General features: G+C 47.2%; 1 protein-coding gene and 1 long non-coding RNA gene across 5 annotated transcripts in view; one reads left to right on the top strand and one right to left on the bottom strand.

Moving 5' to 3' along the window:
- EML6 (EMAP like 6) overlaps positions 1-19490 on the top strand; it is a 285377-nt gene that overhangs the window by 260173 nt on the left and 5714 nt on the right. For 2 of the 4 annotated variants that reach the window (XR_009602202.3, XM_060605862.3), the window contains exons 29-40: positions 2880-2958; positions 5359-5488; positions 6959-7057; positions 7689-7709; positions 8071-8244; positions 12100-12308; positions 12604-12761; positions 13392-13506; positions 15108-15296; positions 16987-17159; positions 17576-17738; positions 19357-19460. Coding sequence is in view for 3 of the 4 variants with exons in the window: in XM_060605862.3 (XP_060461845.1) it covers positions 2880-2958; positions 5359-5488; positions 6959-7057; positions 7689-7709; positions 8071-8244; positions 12100-12308; positions 12604-12761; positions 13392-13506; positions 15108-15296; positions 16987-17159; positions 17576-17738; positions 19357-19460 (1614 nt within the window). In the remaining variant the exon portion in view is untranslated. Of the gene's footprint in view, positions 1-646; positions 1911-2879; positions 2959-5358; positions 5489-6958; positions 7058-7688; positions 7710-8070; positions 8245-12099; positions 12309-12603; positions 12762-13391; positions 13507-15107; positions 15297-16986; positions 17160-17575; positions 17739-19356; positions 19461-19490 lie in introns of those variants that run through there. The other 2 variants (XM_060605873.3, XM_060605881.3) reach the window with 2 other exon arrangements.
- On the bottom strand, positions 12735-16993 carry LOC132661412 (uncharacterized). The gene is made up of 3 exons (XR_009602209.3): positions 16790-16993; positions 14069-14555; positions 12735-13085 (listed from the first exon to the last, which is right to left on the bottom strand). It is a non-coding gene; the product is annotated as an uncharacterized LOC132661412 (long non-coding RNA).

Below are 19490 nucleotides of genomic sequence, written 5' to 3'. Positions count from 1 at the left end.
GCTTCTTGCCTCTACTCTCTTCCTTGGCAAACTGCTCTTGTGCTCTCTTGGAGCTCAAGCCAGTCCATAGTCCTGTCTCCTGATTATCCAATTTGTTTGCTCTCTTGCCAGGTTCCCTTCTTAAGTTTCTTGCCCAGTGGAAACTCTATTTCTTCTTTGTTTCCCTGAGTGACTTCAAAGTTCCACTTGCCCCCAGAGGTCCCTTTGTGTCTCTGCCCCTCCCCCAACCGGGGCTCCCCACCACCTTACCTACCAGGCTCTTAACCTTCCTGAGTTCCCCCCGCCCCCCCCCCCCCCCACCCTCCAGCGCTAATCCTCACTGCTCTCACTCCCTTCCTGGCTCTCCCGTCCTGAGTGCCAGCTGGGGCAACCAGCTATAAAGAGTTTATTGGACTGAAAAGTGAGTGAATGTTCTCACACACCCTGCTCTTTCCCACCTCAGCAAAGCTTTTCAGAGTCACATTTCCAATGGAATCTGAATCTGGAAGGATTTAGATCTGCTGAAAAATGCCAAACCTCCAGCATTTGGCTGCGTTTGAGATTTTTGGCAGTTCCTCCCACGTCTGATGTTACGAACACTGTTTACAGATGCCTGGAAAGAAGCCTTTAATGCTTGTATTGTGTTTTAACTTGCTTTCCTTTGGAGGCAGGGAATTGTCAAGTAAGTATTCACAGCACTCTGGAAAAGCCCAGGTGTTCGATGAGCATCCAGTACTAAGCGTTCATGCAGAATCCACAACCGCGAAGGGTCTATACTTAACAATCCGCTGAATTTGCCACCATGCAGGTTTCTTCCTTTTGCCCCTCTCATCTTCAGTTTTGAAGCAATACAGCCATAAACATATGCTTGTGAAATAAGAAAGAAACATTCTGAGATTGCTTTACTTTTCAGTTCTTAACTGAAAATCAAGGTGAAAAAAAGCATCGGATTGCCTTTATGTGTATATATATACAATCTCCTGTATATATAAATACGCAGTGTTTGTGCTTGTATGCATACCTCGTATACACTGTATAATATGTGACATATTATACAACCTGTGTGTACCCTGGGAACAAGCCCTGCGTTTAATCTCCAGTTCTGCCTTTGAACCACGCTGTAGCCCCAGTGTACTGCTCCCATCTCAGACCTCGGCTTGCTTTTGTCACACACTCAAACATTCTTAGGTGAAAGAAGAAACCCACGGATTTCATTTGAAAGTCCCACTAAAACAGAAGAAAGAGCAGATGTCCTGGGAAGTGATAATTAATGTGAAGGAAGTGTCTAATTGCGAGAACTGGCATGCCCCCAGCCTCCCGGTTTTGCTCAATTTGGCAGCGGTGACATCAGCCGGGGGTGTCGTTTTGCAGAGATGTGCTCACTCCCTATTCTTCAGTGCAGATAATAATACCATTTGGTCCAATTATCACTTATGATTACATAACATGTTTTGATTGAAGACTTTCTCAGAAAATAAAGGTAACTTGTTTTTCCCCAGCCTGAAAATGCAAGCCTTTCCAGCGGGCAAGCTGCCCTACCAAGAAACACTGGGAATTAGTAGGCTAAATTATGAGTCGAACTGGATTCGGAAACAAAGCATCCATTGTGCATAACTCCCAACGACATCCAGGAGGATGTTATTGTTTTTCTGACAACAAGTTTTCCCCCAGCACACTCTCAAATAAGCAGAGTCCCCAGGCGCATCCGCAAAGGCGCGGAGAGCGTGCGGGAAGCATTGACAAGGCTTCCTTTTTTCTCCCTATTCTGTAGGCGCTTTAGTGCAGAGTTTGCCCAGAGACGCCAGGGTATGAGCTTTCTGAATTTGTAGACTGGTGCACTCTTTCATTTCTGTTTTAGTTCTTTGCTGGCATGCTCGGGAAGCATGGTTTGTGCCACACAGGAATGTCTGTTCACTTGGATAATGCTTGTGCATGAATGAGGTGGTTGCTAATGCGGCTCTAAACTGTACTAAGTTTCTCACTTGGCTTTGTTTGCTGCTTACAAGGGGATCAAGGTAATCCTTTCTCTTTGCATAGCCCAAGAGCAATAACTAATGGATTTGCAACATGCAGCAGGACCTGCTACAGGTCTCCCTTACCCATCTCCTAAACTCCGAGAAGTCTGATTTAAGGGAGCCCCGTGTTACAAAACCTTGGCCTGCTCATGTAAGAGTAGAGAGCTTACCCGTTATAAAAACTCTTTCCTAAGTTTGGAGGCCCAGATCCAAGACTGAGAAGGGAAAGGCAAACTTTGGGATGATGATAGCAGTTTAATGTAGACCATAACCCTAAGGTATAGGGCAGAGTGGGCGCTCTTTCTGTCTTTTATTCCCATACTTCCTACTTGCCCTTTTGTGTAGCATAAATGACCTGGGCACTTGGCCAGCCAAGCCTTTTCCCAAACCTGCTTGTAAGGCCCACTTCACACCGCGGCATGATCTCTGACCACCTAATTCTGAACAACATAAGCATATCCCTGTGTGAAAAATGGCCAGTAGACTCGGGAAGCACAGCCCCTTCCTTCTCATTGTTAGGCTTCTCTTTAGTTTTAAAACCAGGCTCTCTGGCCCAGGTGTTCTTCCTGGCTCCCAGGAGGTAGAGGGACTGATCCCTGACTATGATGCCTTAGGTGTGTGAGGAAGCCCACCCCAACGCCAATAAATCCAGGCCCCATCACATGGGACCCTGAATGTCAGAATCTACTTTTTCTGGGGGAGCAAGGGAGGGAACAGGACCAAACAAACCCAGTGGAAGGTCCTCAGAGTGGGGGACAAGAGAGCGGGGAGCCTGGCTCTGGCCTTAGCTGAGCACACTGGACAAGCAACTTTGCTGCCTTTTGTTCAACACTGTGTTTTTGTTTTTGTTTTGTTTTGTTCTGTTTTTGTCACTCTCTGTTCCAGACCGCCTGTTAGCAGAGCAGCCCCCCAGCCTGAGAAACTCCAGAAGAACAACATCACCAAAAAAAAGAAACTGGTTGAGGTGAGAAAGTTAAGCTGTTTTGGTCTTCCTCTAGGATCAGTGTTCTAAGACCTGCCCAGTGGACACTACCATCTGCTTATGGCGAGATACCTTCAAGTAAACTTGAGTGCAGTTGATGGGTCTCTCTTGTCTCCTCTCTCTTCTACAGAGTGTTGTGTCCCCCATCCCAGAATCACACCCACCGGCTCATATTCCTTCAGCCCTGCCACCAGGTCCTGACTTGCAAATGTCCCATGTCCTTCAAACCTGTCTCCTTTCCCCTAGACCAGTCCCACTCAGGGGCAGGGAAGACACAGGGAGAATGAAAGCTTGTTCTTTGTCTCTAACGTTGTCTGAGCACCCACCATGAGCCAGGTACTACGTATGTACTTTCCATGAAGTATTTCATATAATCTGTCAAACCCATGAGGAAGGCACTGTTATTTCCATTTTACAGATAAGGACAGTAGCTCAGAAAAGCTAAGCGACTAATTAGGTCCTGTGCCCAAGATCTCCAAGCCAGGAAGTGCAGAGAGATTTAAATTTAGTTGTTCATACTTGAGGATTGCAGCTTTGTGGACCTGCTCTTTTCTAAGAGAGGCCTCTTAACTGTTGTATCTGCCTCCAGAGTCCCCTCCCTCTCTGACACGTCTTGCTTCCCACAGAATTAGCTCTCTCAAATAGAATACTTCACACTTCACCTCAGCTTTAAGACCCAGGAGATTCCCACATTGCCTGTGGGATTCAAGTGCATGGTTTCAAAACCTGACCCAGGAGCCACCTTTGCAGCCTCAGCACCTGTGATTTGCCACTGCAACTCAAATCTCCAGCCCCCAAGCCCTATACCTAATGTTTTCTGAAGCTACCATGGGCTTTCAGTCCCCTCCTCTTCTATGCCCACACCCTGGTCTTTCCAAGCTCTTCTCTGGCATCTTCTCAGTGTAGTCTTCCTTGATTCTCCTCATCCTGAACATTCCTACACTCCCTCACACACACCCCTCACTCACAGCCCTTGTCACACACACTACTGCCATTATTTCTTACTCATCTGTCTCTCCTACCACACTTTGAACTCTCTAAAGACAGAAGAATCCATCTTAAAACTTTTTATTGGAAAAGGGGGACTAATTGGGGAATTTATCATGAAACAGAGCACAAGCCAGAAGATGCAGGATCCGGAAGGTGAAAAGCCATCATAAACCAAGATGGCACCACTTTCTGCCCACTGTGGTTGTCTGTCTGATGCATTCTTCTCTTTTTCTGCACACTTCCTGAACTATTTTGGTAGACAAATGGGTATGACCCAGCACCTGAGTTTATATCTCCTCACTTAGTTAAACAGCCCAGCCTACCAGTGTCCTCAATTCTAAATTCCTGGGAGAAACCATGTGACTGGCCCAGCTTGAGTCAGTTGTCCACTGGGATGAGGGGTCACATTTTACATAGACAGTTTCTGGGAAACACGTGGGGGTAGGGGAAGGCTGAGATGAAAGGAGGAGAAATGCTCTTCAGGCAAGGGCTATTTTACAAAGCAGAATTATAAAGGTAGGAAAGCTCATGATGTATGGGCTAAATAGACAATGCAGCTTCACAGAGGGTACAGGAGATGTGTGAGTAGAAGTAATTGTGCCACCTTAGTAGTTTGGGCTTTATCCCGAAGGCAGTGAAAGTCAGTGAATGTTCTGGAGTAAGGAGGGGTTGTGGTATTTTAGGAGCTTTGGGGAAAGAAATCAGGGAACCTAGAATCAGGGACCCACGTCTTCTTAACCTTGTATCCCACCAACCAACACAGTGCCTGGCACAGAAGTGCTGGCAACAGGAAGTGTGCATCAAATCGCATTAATAGCTGATCCTGAGCTTAATCATGGAAGATAAGACAGGAAGAAGAAAAAGACTATAAACCCAGAACAGCATCTAGTTGTTGGGGGAAAAAATGCAAATTATGTTGAAACTCTGTAGGGCAAGCACCAAGCAACAGAATGAACGTGGCATTTGCCTCAGTATCCGGCCCCTGCCAGGCCCAGTGGCATTTGCGGGAATCAAAGCAAACCTCCAGGCCACCATTCAGCTCCCCTGAAGAGTGCCTGCCAAGGGACAGACATACAACTTCTAGGTGACCTTTATAGGGCTTCTAATCAGTAGACCTTGACTCCCCTGCAGTGCCTGGAAACCTATCTAGCCTATTTAGAAAGCTCCCTGTAATTCTGTGTGTTGGCCTGTCCCCCTAGCTTTTCAGGGAACTAAAGAAAGGGCTGCGTTGTAGCCTCAGCTAGTCAAGAAGCAAAATGCTTTTTGTGGGGTATTGGCTGTCTAACCAGCCATGCGGTTCCCATGAGGTAAGTGGCTGCTCCCAGAGTGTGGGTTTGTGCCTCTGCGCTTACTTCCTCTGAGAGCCGCTTTTATCTGTGTGTGGGAACGTAGGAGCTGGCTCTCGATCACGTGTTTGGCTACAGGGGATTCGACTGTCGCAACAACCTGCATTACCTGAACGACGGTGCGGACATCATCTTCCACACCGCGGCGGCTGGCGTGCTCCAGAGCCTCTCCACGGGTAACTCAGCCCGAGAACCCCCCTCTGAGGACAGGACCCCACTCTTTAGTCCCTTTGTGTGTACTCACCCACTCTGGAGATGCCCCCCAAACTGACGCATTCTTATCCTGATAGAGCCCTTTCACTCGATTCCAGACTGGTATCATTTGGTCCTAGAAAGTGTGGAGGCCTCGTTCAAAGGTCACAGCCGTCTTTCTTTCGAACAACACCCTGCTGTCAGCCCTCTGAGGGAGGTGTCCCTGTTTCCCATCAGCTGCTCAGATGCTGGGAGGGATGGACAGAAGCCAGAAAGAGGGTGTAGGGAGTGGAGAAATTCCTTGTGGCAGGTTACCAAGAACAGAGCACAGGGGAGATTTTCTTGCTAATTTGTTAGGGGCGACCAATTTTTTAGTAGCTCAAATTTTCAAGTTTTGCTTGTTTTGAGTAGTTAACCAGATTTACCATAAGGATGAGAACACTTAAACTGTAAACACCCCAAAGTGTCCCTTAACTGGTAGGGTGAGTCACATGAAACAAATAGTTTGAAAAAAAACACTGCAAGGCAAAGGGAGCATGTAGAAATGAATTTGACACGTACCTTTGCCACCAGATTTAAATATGTTAACTTCTTGCCTTATTTGCTTTATATCTTAAAACAGACCCCCTTTCTTTTTTTCAAATTTTTATGCTCCTTCCCAATTCCACACACTTATTTAATGCATACGTTTTTAGACAGGGAAGTCACTGAGCACATAATGATCTCTTTTTGGGGAGGAGGACCTTGAAATTTTCTATACATTTTCTCCTTTTTTTTTTTTTAGACATACTATCATTTTAGCAACAATGTGCTGTTTCCTTGTCTATCAGTGCCATCACTTACCTCCTAGTAGTGTTGGCTACTTGGATGGGTTTACAGTGGCCACTTTGGAAGTCAACAAACCCATTTTCCATAGTAGATAATAAATACTTCCTGTGATTTCTTCTATTTTCTGTGTTACATGTCGAGTTAGGGCATTTAGGGGGTGAATACATCACCTGTGCCATCCAGTAGGCTCCCAAGTGGATTGGCACTTTGAGAAATAACAATGGTTTAAAAGAGATACCCGAAGTATTTTCTTATTCCACAGACTTCCCTTTCAGATGAGTAAGTGGTGCCATTTTGTTCAGTTAAGTATTATCTCCATTATCACTTTGGACCCTGGAAGCCTTGCACTTGGACTGTGTTCTGGACCCACACAGGCTGCGGGAGGGATGGCGGGGGAGCTGGTGTGTGCTAGAGAATAGATACCAGCTCTTCCGCCAGGCCTGGAAGAGAATGTGTAAATGTGAAAAAATGATCTCCCATCTCCCCAAGGATGATTCTAAAATTGCGAGCTTGTGGCCTTGATCTCTCACTTTGACAAGGCATTTCCAGACCCTATATAATCCTTCAAGGTTGTCCTGAGAGGTCTCGAAGGCTCCCCTGCTCACCATCCCGTGTCTTCCCCCTAGGGAGCCAAAGCTTCTACCTGGAGCACACGGATGACATCCTTTGCCTCACGGTGAACCAGCACCCCAAGTACAGGAACGTGGTGGCCACCAGCCAGATAGGTAGGAGGGTCGTGCCCTAGCTGAGCTTTTTCCCAGCTGAGCAGGGACATTGACTTAATAGCAAATATCTGGAAAGGGGGTTGGTGGGTTGTGGACATCTACCCATTCTGGACATTGCTGTTCTTTTTTGAGCACTCAGTATATCTGTGTCATCTCAGTTGAAATAGCCAGTGATTGTTGATTCTTAGGGATCATAAAGTCAGACCAGAGCCCGATAATCCAAATAAATGGATGCCCCTATCGCTGTGGACTTGTGGAGAATAATTTTTCACCGGCCAGGTGTCAGTTAAAGAGCCCTGTGTCCGAAGCCTGGTGATTGTCCTTGGCAAGGGTAGCTTGTCTGTGTGCCCAGCTCTTCTGCACCCTAGCAAACTGCCAATGACAAATGTGAACTGATTGACACTTCACATTTGTGAAAAGTTGTGTGTGTTTTTTTTGAACTCTGTCGTTTCAAAGGCAGTTTTTTATGAACACGCCCTTCTGCTTGTTTTCATTGAACCCATGTCCATTTTTAAATTTAATTTGGAACTTCCTGATGCTGGTGTTAAGTGCTTCACTATCAGAAACATGACTTATTTTAGCTATTGTTTTCCCTTGACGCTTCCTCATTGCCATTGCCCACCCAATGCAGTTGATATTACGGAGACCCAAGGTAAGGCTGTTCCATCCGTGAGTAGTTTGAATCCTCACAGCAAAATTGTGTCGCTGTATCGTGTTTGCTGCTTGTATCTGGCCAAACTGCAGATACAAATCACTGATCTCAGCAGTTGCCTCTGTGTAAACTCCTCCACAAGTGTGTGTGGACATAAACGCTCTTAGGCCTCTGGCTCTAAAAGCACAACAGATGTTTCTCGTTGCTTCATCTCCGGCCAGGTCAGGCTATAGGTCTCTTAGGCCCAGTAACTGTAACACCCCCAAGTATTTGTCTTAAAAAGTCTTCCGGGTGAACGTAAGCTTTGCCTTGGCCCCGCCATTCTTCAGCCTTAGTTGTGTGTCATGCCTCCCACATTCAGGAACAACACCCTCAATCCACATCTGGGACGCCATGACCAAACACACTCTGTCTATGCTGCGGTGCTTCCACTCGAAGGGGGTGAATTACATCAACTTCAGCGCCACTGGGAAGCTCCTTGTATCGGTGGGAGTGGACCCTGAGCACACCATCACTGTCTGGCGTTGGCAGGAAGGTAAAAGGAGCCGGGCTGTCTGTCCATCTGGGAGGCTTGCTTGTGTTGCGTGCTGGGCTCAGACCTAGAGGGGCCTCACCCCGAAAACCATCAAGGGCACTGCTGCTGGGTCAGCCGAAATCGGCCATCTCCAGTTCCTGGAGAAGCTGCCTATCAGATCCCTGGACTCCATGGCCGGGGGAGTGCTGGGCTAGCTAGTGGAGGGTCTGTGCACTCTGGAAAAGTGACCCAGTGCAGGCAGCCTTCCTCCTCACAAAGAAGACCTCAGCCTCCCCCTTTTCCGTCTTAACTCCCTTTCTACCCAAGTTTCCTTGTCCTTGGTATTCCTTCTGTGACCTCCAGATCCTGCCACAGCCTTATCACCCTGGTTCCCTTATTCCAGGAACTGGGACAGGATCTTACCACCGTAGTCTCAAAAACACTTTATATTTCGCTTTTGTAAAATGGGGACTCACCTTATAATCAAGGTTTACATTTCCCGTAACAGGATTTCTCTCTTGTCTTCGCCCAACACACACACACACACACACACACACACACACACACACACACATGCTGCTGTTAAATTTATGTTCATGTTAGAACCAAAGATGTGTAATCTTTCAAGTGTATTCTCAGGTTGGCAGAACAGATCCAATTAGTTAGGACGTTAATGAGGTCTGTCTCCGGCAGGGCAGCCTGTATCTAGGGCACTCAGAGCCAGGCGCGCACAGAGGTGGCTCTTCTCCAATTCAGGGCTTCTAGAGACCTATTATCTCAGCACCTCCCCATGGAGGGAGCTGTAAAGAGATGGCAGCTAAGTTCCAATCCCTCCTGAGCCCCCATGTGAGAAAAAGAGGTTGGGGACCTACAGACTTTTTTAATGAGATTCCTTTATCATATTCAGTCCCTTTCTCATTTTCTTGTTCATCAGTGCATTGTGTCCAGAGGGCCCCACAATCTATGTTTTGGGGATGCAGCTTCATTTCTTGTCCTGTCGAGTTGGCCTGAAATAGACTCAGGCCCGGATGAGACGCTGAGTGTCTTAAACAACAGACTCATAGCCTCGTGGTGTTGAAAGGACTGGAGAAGTCTTCCTGCCTGGTCCCGACCGTCCCATGGGGCAGTTCCTACAAGTGCATTCCTGACAGGCTGACTCCCCTCCTCCGCCAAACACTTGCAGGGCTGTGGCCTGTATCACTTCCCAAGGCAGCCACCCCCTGCTGGAAATGTCTCATAAAGCCCTTCCTCATAAAGCCTAACTTGCTTCCTTATGCCTTTCTTGTACTGCACTAACTCCGCTTCTGCAGTGGCCAAGACCAGGTCTGTGCCTAGTTCCTCAGAAGAGAGTTAATCCTGTTGGGCCCTGTGCACAGGCTAGTCTTTCCAGGCTCGCTGTCCTCACTTCTGCCATCCGCTCCTCTGGGCAGTTCCTGCTCTGGACCTGCCCCAGCACAGACCCCTTCTCACCCTGGGCCCCTTTTGACCACCGCAGGGCAGACTGGTGGAGCCAGGACTTTTAAACCAGCTTCTAAACATGGTCAACAGATGCCTTCTCTTTGGTAACTTTCTCCCCTTGTCTTTGCTGGAATCGGCCCGTGGCTGTCTGCAGAAGGGTTCTGAGCCATTGATATCTAATGGTATGTAACCAACCACCACCTCTCCTGAGATGGTTGTGTGAGGGCCTCCCTTAGCTTCAAGTTCTGCTTATAAATGAGACAGTTTTGAGAGAGGTTTATATGCGTGTTACTCTTCTTTTGTTAAAGGACTGTTTTGTCGAACTCCAGGTATGTATGTGTGTGTGTAGTTCAGAAACAAAGTTGAGTAAGAAATGAGCTTATTATGTATAAAATGAATGTTGTCAGGTCCTAGATAATTGTATGAAACTTGTTCTGAGCAACGTAGAAGCCAATGTAAGGCAGGATACAGGCATTTCCACGGTCAGAAGTGTCCATAGATTAAGACCAGGAAAAAACAAACACTTGCTTAGAAGAAAGTGCAGGGGTGCCTGGGTGGCTCAGTTGGTTAAGCATCAGGCTTTAGCTCAGGTCGTGATCTCAGGGTTCGTGACTTGGAGCCCCGCCTTGGGCTCTGTGCTGATGGCTCAGAGCCTGGAGCCTGCTTCGGATTCTGTGTCTCCCTCTCTCTCTGCCCCTCCCCTGCTCGCCCTCTGTCTCTCTCTGTCTCTCAAAAGTAAATAAACATTAAAAAATTTAAAGACAAAGAAGAAAGCGCAAAATAAAACGGCATACCCCCCTTGACTCCCAAGAATGATCCTCTATGTCTTTAGTGGCCACTTGGGCCACTTCTTCTGTAATCCAGTCATTGGAATCCTTTTTCTGCTGGGGAAGGGAGAGTTGTTTGTGTTTTCCTTATGATGTGTAGTTTTTACTGATCTGGTTACTTCTTCATCTCCTGTAAGTGTTGTAATTGTTTTCCCCCAGTGTGGTATTTGTCTCTTAACTTAGTTTACGGTATCCTTGAAGAGCATGGGTTTTTAAACCTCTGAGCTCTCAGTATGGAGGTATTTTCTGGTAAGTCGAACTTTCCATATGTGGAGAGGGAATGACTGTTGTGAGAGGTGACGTGCAGCTGGTCCTAGGAAGGGCCTCCAGGAGGATGAGTCTGAGATGCCAGGCCAGCTATGCCAGAACCCACCACCACTCCACTGGGGAGCCACTTAAAAACAAACACATAGGGAAACAGAAAAAGGGGATTAAGAATACACTGACCATGATGAGCACGGAGAAATGTTTAGACACCATATGAATCACCATATCGTACACCTGAAACTAACATAACACTGTACGTTAACTATACCGGAATTTTTTAAAAAGGTAAATGATGAGGAGGGGCAGGAAAAAGTACACATGAGGTAATAGGGGAGATAATTAAGAGGAAATGGGAACTAAAACATTAAGACTAAATTAGAAGAAAATGGAAAGAAAAGTTTAAAATAAAAATTAAAAACTCGAAGCCAGAAAAATAATGATGAGGTAAAAACAGATGGGTTTACAATATAGGCTGAAAGACAACAAGGCAGGAGGTATAGAGGGTGGTGACACTACTAAGTGGATATTTGTGGAGAAGTCGTGGCACCAGGCTCAGCTCCTGGGGGCTTTGCTTGCACCAGATCGCTTAATCCTCACAACACCTTATAAAATGGGAACTGTTATTATCCCCAAATTACAGATGAGCAAACTGAGGCACCGAGAGATGACAATAATTTTCCCAAAGTTGCTCTACAGATAAATGGTGGAGCTGGGATTTGGTGGGGACAAAAGTTAAAAAGCAAATGAATCCAAAAACATAAATGAATGGGCTTGAGGAAAAAAAAACTGGTAATTAAATATTAAAGGTAGAATTTTTAAACCTAAAAGCCATGAAAGACAAAGGAATATGAAGGATTTTTTTTTTCTTAGGAAAGTAAAAGCAGAGAATCTTGGAAAGAAATTAAGAACAGTCTAAAGGAATGTGAGTCTCTAATTACACTCGAGGGGAAGGTTCAACTTCTGGTAGGCAGGAATCCTGTGATGAGGTCAGAGACTGGAGATAGGAAGATGAAGGGTGTCCTTTGTCCTTTTCTGATATCTGGAAGCTTATATCTTCAGGGCCATCCCTTCCTGCACATTCATGGGTGCCTGGATGTGGCTTTGTGGGGGTGGAGCGGGATTGGGGTTATGTTAGCAGCACCTGCTGTTCTGGAAATTTCCCAACCTCTCTCTTCCCCACCTTGGGGGTCATGCCTGAGGCAGGGAGGGTACCGTGGAGGAAGAAGGAACACCTGAAGTGTACCCTGGGCTTTGCTGGATGGAGAGCCATCCTGAGCTCAGAGTGTGGGAGGACCCACCTCACCAGACTCTCTCACCCATACAGGCGCCAAGGTTGCCAGCCGAGGGGGTCACCTGGAGCGCATATTTGTAGTGGAATTTCGCCCTGACTCGGACACGCAATTTGTGTCTGTCGGGGTCAAACATATGAAGTTCTGGACCCTGGCAGGCAGTGCCCTGCTTTACAAGAAAGGGGTCATTGGATCCATGGAGGCTGCCAAGATGCAGACGATGCTTTCCGTGGCCTTCGGTGCTGTGAGTTCCAGCAGAAGCTTCCTGAGAGGGGACCCTGAACCCCGGGCATGGGCATGGGGAGCACAGATAGCCACAAAGCTACAAACAGCAAGAAAGCTGTTTCCACATTTTCACCTTTATTGGCTTACTTGCAACCTTTATTCCTTTATCCCTTTCCTTAGCACAGAAGGTCGATTTGAGTGTGTTTCTCTTTCTCTAGTTCTAGTTCCCTAACCAAGGAGCAGGTGGCTGGGAGGGGACCCTCTTGAGAGGTGCTGTGAGTGTCCTAGTGTGGAAGGTGTCCCTTTGTTTACAGAACAACCTCACTTTCACGGGTGCCATCAACGGAGACGTCTACGTGTGGAAGGACCACTTCCTCGTCCGACTGGTGGCCAAGGCTCACACGGGCCCTGTCTTCACCATGTACACGACCCTCCGGGATGGACTCATAGTGACCGGTGGCAAAGAGCGGCCGTAAGGCGAAACTCCTCTGGGAACAACCGATCTTTTCTTATTGTGCTGGGAGAAACTGACAGAAGCATCTCCCACTGGGAGAAAAAGCAGATTTTCTTTCCCCCATCTTGCCTGCATCAGGGAGATGAGTCTGCCATCTCTCCAAGAGGGCCCTGGGCAAAAACCTTCAGAGTACAAGTCAGAGAAGGAGAGAGGTGGTTTAATGGTAGTGGCAAATCCAGAGAGGTATTCTTGAATAGACTCGAGTGACTATGCTCTTCATCGAGTGTTACTTCCCGTAGGTCTCGGGGATGGGAGGACGGAGAGGCGGGGAGAGAAGTTCCCCTGGGGACAGAGATGTAAGAAGGAAGCAGAGCAGCAGAGAAACGTTTCTCTTCGTGTTTGATCTAATCAAGACACGGTTTGGTATTTTAGATCGCAGTCCTCTTTCCTTCTGCCATAGTGGCATTTGAAAGTATTCTAGTGAAAGGGTTGTCACTACCCGTCGGCAGGGCCAAAAAAGAAGCCACCCTGGAGGGTCTGTCCTGCTGGGACCCGGTGGCCTTGATGATAGGGACAGGGGACATGGAGCATCAAGGGCAAGTCTTAGGACAAGGCCCAACTTGCCAAGATCCTCTCACTCCTTTTTAGGACCAAAGAAGGAGGTGCTGTGAAATTGTGGGACCAGGAGATGAAGCGCTGCCGGGCCTTCCAGCTGGAGACGGGGCAGCCGGTGGAGTGTGTGCGCTCTGTGTGCCGTGGCAAAGTGAGTGGGCGGGCCGGTCTTCCCCCAGCTGTCCCTAGGGGGCTGGGCCCAGAAGGGGCCCAAGAGAGAGAGGGACTTCAGCCATACTCTTTCCCTGTGCCCGGGTGCTAAATCCTTAAAACAGGCTTCCAAGGTGCTACTTGCACTGCGGTGGGAGTCGGCTTAGCAGGCTCCCACAGACCCAGGCGCAGACTCTTCCGAGTTAGCACTGGCTGTATGACCTTGGGTGTGTTACGTACCCTTTCTGTGTCCAGGCGGGTGATTGTGAGGGTCGCGTGCGTTATAATGCGCGATGCCTTCCATTATGCCTGGCTCAGAGCCACATTCTGTGGATGTCAGCTGCTACTGTTATAGATGTGATTATTACTGTAGGCGCAGAGATAGTAAATAATTTGCCATGCGCACGGTTACATGGTCCGTAAGGGGGGACAGTAAAGGGCCATCAAACTGTCTGACTCAAAGCCATAGGTTGTCAAGTCCTACCTGGGCTGAATATCAGAAACAACTGTGGAGTTGTTTCTTGTTGTTGTTGTTTTTAATATATGGCTGTCCACATACTTACCCAGAGCTGCCAAATCAGAGTCTTAGCCATGACTTGTGTGTTCCTTTTCTTCTTTTCTTTTTTTAATTCCCCAAGAAATTCTGAGGTCCTTAAAAAAATAAATCTTAACCTCTGGTTCATACCCTGTGTCTATACTTTGGAATTGTTAGCAGTCTAAGAATGTGCCTTCTGGATGTTCCCCATTGAAAAAGGCAGACCTGACTTAGAGTCTCCATAATTAGAAATCGAGAGCTTTGTTTTTAGATAGATAAATACCAGTCATCTGGTAGGTAGGCAGACATCTGGGAGATGAAGGCAGAGGTAGGCCTGGAATGTGGAAGTCCTCGAGAGATGGCTCGTTGTTCAGTGCGAGGAAGAATTTGGGAAGACATTGAACGGTCCAACAACAGAAATGGACTACCCCGCTCTGTAATGAGCTTGCCGTCAGTGGAATGTTCTGGCAGAGACCAGATGATGGCAATCTCTGTGCCGACGCTCTCATCCATGGCTGAGGGAGAAAAGGAAAAGTGAGGAGGTCACGGAAGGGCGGGCGATTTTGTTGTTAACAACACAACCTGTTCCGGCTCTTCCGGCGTTAATACCATTGCCAGCAGGGGCCACTTTCCCACGTTGCTCTAATAGTGTTTGCCTTTAAGTTATTATTTAAAATACAAATCTTATTTTTTACCTATTTTCATCTATTTGCCTACCAATCTCTCACCTACTAGATTCCTAATAGATCATAAAAATGTTTCATTTTAAATTGTAGCAAAATATAAGTAACATAAAATTTACCATTTTAGCCATTTTTAGGTGTACAGTTTAGCGGTATAAAGTACATTCCCACTGTCGTGCAGGCATCGCCACCATCCACCCACAGAACATTTTGCGTCTTGTAGAACTGAAACTCTGTAGCTATGAAGTCCTCACTCCCCTTGCCCCTCCCCCTCCCCAACACTCAGCAACCACCGTTGGACTTCTACATGTTGGACCAGGTACACCATTGGAGTACTATCATACAGCGTCTGTCTTTTTCCTAATAATGTTTTTATGACAACAGGGGAAAATTTTAGTAGGAACCAAAGACGGAGAAATAATTGAAGTTGGTGAGAAAAATGCCGCTTCTAACATCCTGATTGATGGGCACATGGAAGGGGAGATCTGGGGTCTGGCCACACACCCCTCCAAGGACATCTTCATCTCTGCCAGCAACGATGGCACAGCCCGCATCTGGGACCTGGCCGACAAGGTGAGGGGTCCGCTGTGCTCTGATGCCCACAGGTGGGGCCTGGCCAGAGCCCAGAGTGAGGAGGGTTGGATCCAGAGTTGGGGGATGCAGTGGGTCTGCAATTAAGTTAGAAAGCCTTGTGATGAAAGTCCCACTCACACACGCCCAATCTGTCTGTCTGTTAGCTGCATATACCCACATGTAACTACAGGACAGGAATAATCTGGAAATGAAGTTTCTTTGTTGTAAAAAAAATCCACAAAACCTAAAAAATAAAGAGATATGTCTTCCCTGTATGGGAAGACTAAAAATGACTTAAAATTTCAAATGTTCCCAAATAGGACATTTCAGTCAAAACCCCAACAAAGTTCATGGGGCACCCGGGTGGCTCAGGCGGTTGAGCATCCTACTTCAGCTCAGGTCATGATCTCAGAGTTCCTGAATTCGAGCCCCGCATTGGGCTGTGCTGACAGCTCAGAGCCTGGAGCCTGCTTCGGATTCTGTGTGGCCCTTTCTGTCTGCCCCCTGCCCCACTCATGTGCGCTCTCTCTCTTTCTCTCTACTCTCTCAAATATAAATAAACATAAACAAACAAGCAAAAAAATAAATCCCCAATAAAGTTCCTCTTGGAGTTTGGAAAAAAAATAATTTAAAAAATTCATCTTGAGTAAAAAAAATAGCAGGAAATAGTCGGGGTTGGGGCCGGGGCGGTAATTATTGTTACCATGTCGTATCTGATATTTAAAAAAAGTAAGTTCTAATCATTAAAATAGTTGGGTTCATTACAAAATAGTCAGTAAATATTTCAGTCATATTTTTAGTGTGAGGATCAAAGAACAGACTCAAGGTATAGTTGTTTTACTCAAGTTACTTTTCAGAATTGTTTGTGTATTATGAACACTGGCTATCATTTATTGAATACCTGCTATACACCAGATGCTTCACATACACGATCATCAATGCTTACAATAACCTTGCAAGACTAGTATTGGTATCACTTCTTTTCAAGTGGGAAAATGGGGGGGGGGGGGGTGGTGCCTGGGTGGCTCAGCTGGTTGGGGTCTGACTTCAGCTCAGCTCACGATCTCACGGTTTGTGGGTTCAGTCTGCATACTGGGCTCCACACTGATGGTGCGGAGCCTGCTTGGGATTCCCTCTCTCTCCCCACTCTCTCCCTCTCTCTCTCCCTCTCCCCCTTTCATGCTCTCAAAAATAAATAATAATAATAAAAAGTTCAAATGGGAAAATGGGGAAGTAACTGACACAAACACACCCAGCCAGTAGTGACAGACAGGATTCAGGATTTGAACCAAGAGGTGCCAAAGCTAAAACTCTTTTCTCTGAGTAAGAGGTCAGCAGTCTAAGACTGGGAGGATCCAGTCTGGCCTGCCGCCTGTTTCTACAAAGTAAAAGCATGCTCATTGTTTACATAGTGTCTAGGTTGTGAGAGATCATATGGACCACAGAGCCTACAATGTTTACTACCAAACCATTTACAGAAAAAGTTGACCAACCTCTGCCCAAGCTGTTCTGATGAAAACATACTGCCCGTCTTGGTTCCTCAGGGACAGTTACTCTAAGAAGCAAGATGTTTGGAGGCCCAAAGTGGCAGCAGAGATGGCCTGACTGCTCTGGCCTGGGTGCATGATTTCCCTTGGAGACCAGCCAAGAAGGCCTAGGGCTTAGGTCATGCTACTTTGTATCTATGTAGAAACTGCTTAACAAGGTGAACCTGGGCCACGCGGCCAGATGTGCAGCCTACAGCCCTGACGGGGAGATGGTGGCCATTGGCATGAAGAATGGAGAGTTTGTCATCTTGTTGGTGAACAGCCTGAAAGTCTGGGGGAAGAAACGAGACCGGAAGTCTGCTATCCAAGATATCAGGTACATAGCAGGTCATCTGGGCAGGGAAAAGAAGGGCACCCATTCTCCTTCTCTGTGGTTACCTTTCTGGAAGGGTCATGACTGGAATGAAGAATTCAGTTGTGGGAGGGTCCCTTTCAACGAGCCAGCCGTGGAAGGAGACTCCCTCACACATTAATTCCCAGACATGTCTTTGCTAAGTTCCACGAAGAGTGTGGTAAAAACTGCGTGTACGACGCCATTCTGCATAAGGCTGCATGCATCCACTCCCGTACTTCCATGGGATTGGATACAGAGAAATTGCTGAACTCCCTAGAATGCTAACCACGTGTGAGTCATGAAGTGAGACCTCATTGCCTTTGAGCTTGGGAGGCCCATTCCAGAGCAGACCTGACTAGCCCTTCTCACAGACCATGCTCTTGGATTGCTTTTTCTAGAATCAGCCCAGACAGCAGATTCTTAGCCGTTGGTTCTTCTGAACACACAGTTGACTTCTATGACCTCACTCAGGGCACAAGCCTGAACCGCATTGGCTACTGCAAAGATATTCCAAGCTTTGTCATTCAGATGGATTTTTCTGCGGATGGCAGATACATCCAGGTATGTCTCAGCTTTGCTAATATCTGGGGCAACCAAGAATCATCACCATTATCGTAACAGCAACAGTGGTGGCTTATATTAATTGAGGGCTTGCTTTGCGCCAGGCTGTGCACCCATCTCCTCTTTATAGGAATGTTTTCAGTATTGCAACTTTTCCCCTACCTTATAAATGAAGAAGCAGGGGCCTAGAGAACTTAAAAATGTTGAAGAAATAGAATTTTTAAAGTAGAGTTGTCCTTCAGTAAGAGACGCAGGCAGCTCAAGCCCTAATAACTTTAACCCTCCTTTTACTTCCTCCCTTTGAAAGCTTCCTAACCTCTGGTTCTCCAGGGCTACACCTAAGCCCACGTGGCTTCTCATATTTAGTCATTTCACTTGCAAGTCTGGGGGGGGGGGGGGGCGGGTGTGGCCCGTCCACACTTGGGGTCTGGATGCCAGACACCAAGCCTGGAGTGGGGGCTCCTCACTGGGTCCCTCACTGGGTCCCAACTGACAGGTTGGAAGGGGTAGAGAGGGGTCCCACCATTGGGACTTACAGCTGAAAAGAGAACAATGTCTTGTCCAGCACTCTGAACAAATATTGTGCATTAGTGAGCTGGCCTGGAGTGGATAACCCATTGTGAAATGAGAGGGGACCCATTCATTGATTATTTACTGAACCAGGTGCTGTGCTAGGCTTTTGGATGGACAGGATGGGCCTGGTCACTGCTCTCCTGTAGCTTCCCTATAAGGGAGAAGACAAGCATCGAACAGATAACCACAAAATATACCTATAATTACAAATTGTGATTATGTGCTGCAAAGGAAAAGTACAGGGTGCTGCGGGAGCATATAACAGTCGCTGAATTTAGATTCACTTCCTCTCCACACAAGTGATATTTAAGTTGAGGCCGGTAGGATGTGTAGGAGTTAGCCAACAAAGACAGGCGGGAACATTGTTCCGGGCCATCTGTATGAAGGCCCTGAGGTGGGAAAGATCTCAGCGCATTCCATGAAAAGCAGGAAAACCTAGGGTGGCCAGGCTAGAGACACCCACAGTAGATGGGGCTGGAGATTTTCTAGAAAATGCTTATCTCCCCCTAGAACATTCCCAAAGAAGCAAAGGTCAGGTCCTAGATGGTTCAAAACTCAGGTACATCGGTTGCCGTCTGTGAGAAAATTCACCTACATCTGAACCAAAGGATCTGTTTGTCCCAGAACAGGGACTCCCAAACTTAAGTGAGGATCACAGATCACCCGGCGGCTTTGTTAAAACACAGATTGCTGGGTCCCACCCTCAGAGTGTCTGATCTGGTAGGTCTGGGGTGGGGCCCAGGAATATGCATTTCTAACAACTTTGCAGATGATGCTGAAGCTGCTGGTCAGGAACCACATTTGGGGAACCGCTGCCTTAGGATTTTGGAAAGAGCCAGAAAATGAATGGAAAACCGTCCTGCTCATGTGAATTTCGCTATAGGCTGACCACAGGTTTTGCAGCCTCAAGCTGAACTTGGGTTTGTTGAAGAGTCCCAGGGATCCAGAGGCTTGGCCAGTGTTCTGGGAAAATAGTACACCCAAAGGGGGGCCCTTTGGCCTGGAGAGAAAGCTGATGGACATGGTTGCCTCTTTCTCCTTGCAGGTGTCAACAGGAGCCTACAAGCGCCAGGTGCATGAGGTACCCCTGGGGAAGCGGGTCACTGAAGCTGTGGCCATTGAGAAGATCACCTGGGCCTCCTGGACAAGGTGACTGGAGGAAAACACTTTTTTTTTGTA

This window comes from Panthera onca, chromosome A3 (genome assembly GCF_046562875.1).
Source record: "Panthera onca isolate mPanOnc1 chromosome A3, mPanOnc1 haplotype 2, whole genome shotgun sequence".
NCBI classification, from domain to species: domain Eukaryota; kingdom Metazoa; phylum Chordata; class Mammalia; order Carnivora; family Felidae; genus Panthera; species Panthera onca.
This window is presented reverse-complemented; position numbering and strand designations above follow the sequence as displayed.